The sequence below is a fragment of the Nicotiana tabacum genome, chromosome 10, assembly GCF_000715075.1.
Source record: "Nicotiana tabacum cultivar K326 chromosome 10, ASM71507v2, whole genome shotgun sequence".
Lineage (NCBI taxonomy): Eukaryota > Viridiplantae > Streptophyta > Magnoliopsida > Solanales > Solanaceae > Nicotiana > Nicotiana tabacum.
In genome coordinates, this window is record NC_134089.1 from 101,408,024 (window position 1) to 101,413,383 (window position 5,360).

Sequence of the window (5,360 nt, forward strand, 5' to 3'; positions counted from 1 at the left end):
AAAAAGTGGTCAATATAACAAATGCATTGTTTTTTAAACTTCTATATAGATCTTTTTTAAGCCTTTAGTTTGTTTTAAATAAAATAATTCTATCGTTATCAACCAAAATTAGATAAGCGAGTTCTTCCATTAAAAAAAATTAAACATACACTTATTCCACAAAACATCTAATAGTCATAAATTGCGAAATCCAAAGTTTATTACAACACTATAAAAAAGAGGGCTCCTATTCTTATTGTTGCCCACCACGAACTCTAGAACTGAAGAATATCCTATATATAGCCGCCAACCTCATCGATAATCCCTGGCGAGAAAAGAAAAAAATCATCAACAAAAAATGTCAAAATCATCAGCTTTATCAACAAATCAACAAGATGGTGGTGACCTCCGGTCACCGCTCATCCCGCCGGCGGCGGACGGATATTCAAAACCGAAGAAAGTAACGATGGATCAAATGTTGGAAAAATACTGCGGAGAATTTGGGTGGTGGCAATTGAGACATTTCGTGCTAACAAGCTTGGCTTGGGCGCTGGAAGGGATTCACACCATGGTCATGATTTTTTCGGATCGTGAACCGGGGTGGCGGTGTACGACGAGCCGTGGGTGCGGTTCAACGGCTAAAAGTGTGTGCGAGCTTGAGCCAGGGTCTTGGGAATGGTTCGGTGGAATTGGAAGTTCTACGGTATCGGAGTTTGGATTGATATGTGGACAGAAATACAGAGTTGGAATTGTCCAAGCCTTATTTTTCGCTGGCTGCATGATCGGTATGTTACTTCTTATCCCTTTTTCTTTTCCTATTTTTTCTGATTTAAGAAGAAATATAGAAATTAGTGTCTTAAATTATTTTGAATGAAGAAGGTATTTCTTTTTTTTTTCTTTTTCACCAATGAAGGAGGTTAAACATAAATTAATGTTTTTCCTTGTGACCTTTTACACTTAGAACAACATAACACCATCTGTCCATCTTTAAAACCTTAGCTCATGAGTCCTGAGGTACATTTGTCAATAGGTGTAGAAGTCATTAGCTGAGTATTTTTTGGATGGATGGTTTATGTAAAGTTGTGTCCTAAGTAGTAGCAGTAGTATGTGAGTTTCAACTAAATTGGGGTCTTCAATACAATATTCTGAAATTGCCTTGATAGTTAGTGAAAAAACACGTTGGGGGCAGTTAACAACAATTCCGGTGAAATTCCATATATAGGATGTAAAGAAGGTAATGTATATACCGACCTTATTCTTGTCCTGTGGGTGGACAGTTAACTTGTTTATCAAATACTAGTTTATAAACATTTATAGTGATAATTTTTTATACTATTAGATTATTTGATAAGTACGAAGATATATTAAACAATTGTTCATAATAAATGAGATTAAAAATAAGACAAGTAAATAACACTAGTATTTGCCAATATAAGTTAAAATTCTTTTACATTATCCGTAAGTAAAAGTTTAAATGGGGATTGAAAACATATGTCTTTCAACTTGTGGACAATGTTTCTCAGGACAATCATTTCGTGATATTATAAAGGACATATATTATAATATAATATAAGAATTGATTCCGAGAAAAATATAATATTTATGATAATGGTGTTACAGAGGATCACACGTTATATGCTTCTTCCATGTATTATCCTGGCGTGGCCACTTTATATAATCTTTAGAGACTAGTACGCGTGCACCTTTCACAGAGATGACTTTTTTTTTTCCTTGGCTGAAACATCCCTATTCACCACAAGCATCTCTATCCTGTCAATTTTGTTGTTTCTTTTATCAGTTTGTACAAAGTTGACAACACCACATCCTTCTTCTTTGCTTTTTGTTCTTTTATTTTTTAATAATAAAAGATATAATTAGTAGGAAAAGATTGCGTCGAATTTTGTTTGATCACGATTTGTTAATGATTAATTAACTTCAAATATGTCAATCTTAATTGAATGGGACACAAGCGACTAAGATAGACGATATCTCAGACTAAAAAGTAGAATAAAAGATAAGAACGTCTCGTTGAACCTAACCTGTTTTTCGGTGCTAGTTAGGAAAAAAGAAATCGGGGGATAGAATTGTTCAAACTCATAAATTTATTTGATTAAGTTTTGGTCTCTCATGCTAATCAAATTTTTTGTCTAACTTGGATTACTCTTTGGGCCTTGATGTTCAATTCCTTGCTAAACCTCCTCATGATTAAGTTCTTAATTGTTTCATAACTCCATAGGAGCCTCATAATCTTGTTGTTTTCCGGGTTTATGCCACCTTATAATTCTTATCCAAAAAAAAAAAAAAAAAGGAAGATACTATGGTAATGGTATATACTTTTTGGCCTGTATTAGAAAAAACCCATTCTTACTTTCCACTCACCCGCCTAAATTGAAAGTTGAGAATATGCTGCCCCGATTCGGATATTCCATTCTTCCTTGTGTGCTATTGGAAATTGGAATAGTCTGCTTTATTTTCGATAATTCAGCTAAAATGAAAAGAAGGCAACTCTGGAACAAAGGGAGAGGTGTATCTAGTTCTTGAATTGTTTATTATATTTGGAGTACTAAGTAGGATATGGACCAGACCAGACCAGATAAGTTAATATAGTCTAGTTTCTCTTGGCCAGCATCTTGCAATAATTGGAATACGGAGTAGGAGCAAATGTTGTTATACTGGGTGGGACCCAGAGCACCCTTATCATAAGGAGGAGCTACTTCTTTTGACATTTATGAAGCTTATTTGTCACTTCGTATGACACGTTGTTTATTTTTCCATGCATATGACACGTGTTAGATTAACGTCTCACCACTTAAAGATATGTAGTATGATGCAGCACCAAATACCATCTTCCTTCAAAAGTATTACTCGTGCTACTCCTTAATAATAGGTTGTCAGTTATTAAGGACGTTACCTAAGAAGTTTATGTTACCCATGTTCAATTCGCCAAAAGAAATTAATCTTTATATGCTATTTTATGTCACCTTTTTTTTTAACAAAAATTACTTTATTAGGTAATTATATATATATCCATATAATTTAATAGAAATATTATCTTGTGTTTAATATCTCAAGTTTGGAATTATTTTTGGCATGTTCTAAAATCCTAATGTTTTATTCGATCAAACAAATAACGGAAGGGGTAACTCCCTTTAACTTGTAAAATTAACTTCTCTGTTAAAGATCTTTCAATGTGGCACAATACAGAATGTAGATTGGTAATTACTTTGCTGAGCTTACAGTTACTGCTCAGTGCTCAGAGTTTGAAAATTTTAATGGGAAAATGAACAAGATATTGTCACTTTGTCTTGGAGATGATGGTGGTACTTGATATCACAAAATTTGAAAAACACTTTTAAATTAATGGTTTTCAGGTGCTGGAGTATTTGGACATCTCTCAGACTCCAAATTAGGAAGAAAAGGCTCCCTCACTATTGTTAGCATCTTAAACGCCATCTTTGGTTGTATAACAGCATTCTCTTCGGACTACTGGACCTATACCTTATTCCGCTTTCTTTCCGGTTTCAGCACCGGAGGCACTGGCCTTTGTTCTTTTGTCTTAGCCACTGAACCTGTTGGGCAGTCCTGGCGCGGCGTAGCTGGAATGTCCACATTCTATTTTTTCTCTACTGGGATAGCCGCTCTCTCTGCCATTGCTTATTTCTTCCAGTCGTGGCGCTCTCTTTACATTGCTTCTTCCGTCCCATCTGTTTTATTCGTTATCCTCATACTTCCTTTCCTCCACGAGTCACCTCGCTGGTGCCTCGTTAGAGGAAAAGTAGATGAAGCCATGAAGATCATGCACAAAATCGCCATATCAAATGGCAAACACCTTCCTGATGGCGTTCTTCTTGCACTCGACAGTGAAGTGAACAATGACGATGCTCCTCATTCTCAATCCGAATCAAAGCTGGAACCCGATACCAAAGAAGCGTTAAATGGATCACTTTTAGATGTACTAAGGTTTCCTCTAACGCGGTTTCGGTTATTCTTAGCTGTGGCTATTAACTTCTTTTGTTCCGTGGTTTATTATGGGTTAAGTTTGAATGCTGTCAACCTTGGGACCAATCTCTACCTCAACGTTGCCCTTAATGCAGTGGCTGAAATGCCTGCGTATCTTATAACTGCATTAGTTTTGGACAGGCTCGGTAGAAAGCCATTAGCAATATGGACAATGTGGTTCAGTGGAGCTTTTTGCTTGGCAGGAAGCTTGATGAAAGGTTACGGAACATGGAAAATTGTCCGAATGGTGTGTGGAGTTTTAGGGATATTTGGTATGGCTGGAACTTACAATTTGTTGTTTGTGTATTCCATGGAGTTGTTTCCAACTGTGGTGAGAAATGCAGCATTAGGATGTGCAACGCAGGCTTCGCAAATGGGGGCAATTTTGGCACCCCTTGTGGTTGTTTTAGGGGGTGGCGTACCATTTGCAGTGTTTGGAGCATGTGGAATAGCTGGAGGGTTACTTGTAATGTACTTGCCTGAAACCTTAAATAGACCATTATATGACACAATGGCTGGAATGGAAGAAGCTGAAGCAGAGAAACCCTGTATTCTAGCTTAATTTGCAGGTTTTAGAGAACTTTCTTCTTCTTCTTTTTTTGTTTCAAATTTTGTTTTTAGTTTGTGAATGTTTGTACTTTATTTTGAGAAACCTATTTTTGGGTTGTACTTAGAGACTTACTAATAGTATTATTCATCTTACATTAGGTATTCGTAATAATGCAAGTTCAAAATTGTGCGGTATGGCGTTGGAATTAAAGTGATTATTCTTTGTCCCAAAGAGAGTCGTTCTCCCTCTTAAATTATTACATCCTTTTTAATGAAAAACACAAGAAGGTAAATAAACTTCTAGTTAACTGTTAAATATAGACTACCACTTTGTCAAATTATTAAACTAACAAGCATGATTTTCACTATCCTATGCCATGTTTACGTATTTGAGAATTTAGATGTACTTTGAAAAATTGATAATATGCGATCGCTTTTTGATTTTCTTAGTAATGATGTTACCGAGATGCATATCTAGGTAGTGTTGTATTAGTAAAAACGAACCGAGGAGGACTAGACCTTACCTTACAACTCCTTCGGGGACTAAGCAAAAACAATAACGATCCAGTAAAATCTTAAAATCTTATAAGTGGGGCCTGAGAAGGGTATTGTATACATAGATCTTACCCCTATCCCGAGGGAGTCGAGAAGTTGTTTCCGATACTCTTGGCTCAAGAAGACGAAAAAGAGACAATATATCAGTACCATCAACATAAACCACAGAAATAGTAACAGCATCATAAGAACCAGAAAATAGATGAAAAACAAAAACAATAACCAGTAAATATACTGGTTAAAAATCCTATCATACTAGCCTCAACTACTTTCTAACT

The 5,360-nt window shown here is 35.8% G+C and overlaps 1 protein-coding gene across 1 annotated transcript; it reads left to right on the top strand.

The window, feature by feature from the left end:
• Nucleotides 1-202: 202 nt before the first annotated feature.
• Nucleotides 203-4,720, top strand: LOC107784444 (organic cation/carnitine transporter 4). Its single transcript, XM_016605577.2, has 2 exons — nucleotides 203-764; nucleotides 3,351-4,720. The coding sequence occupies exons 1-2, from the start codon at nucleotides 338-340 to the stop codon at nucleotides 4,538-4,540; spliced, it is 1,617 nt and encodes a 538-aa protein (XP_016461063.2). The 5' UTR covers nucleotides 203-337; the 3' UTR covers nucleotides 4,541-4,720.
• The last annotated feature ends 640 nt before the right edge of the window (nucleotides 4,721-5,360 follow it).

Excerpts from the sequence above, each read along its gene's own strand:
- LOC107784444 (XM_016605577.2), top strand. The coding sequence starts at position 338 with ATGTCAAAATCATCAGCTTTATCAACAAATCAACAAGATGGTGGTGAC. Across the intron at positions 765-3,350 it reads TTTCGCTGGCTGCATGATCG|GTGCTGGAGTATTTGGACAT; the intron begins GTATGTTACTTC and ends AATGGTTTTCAG.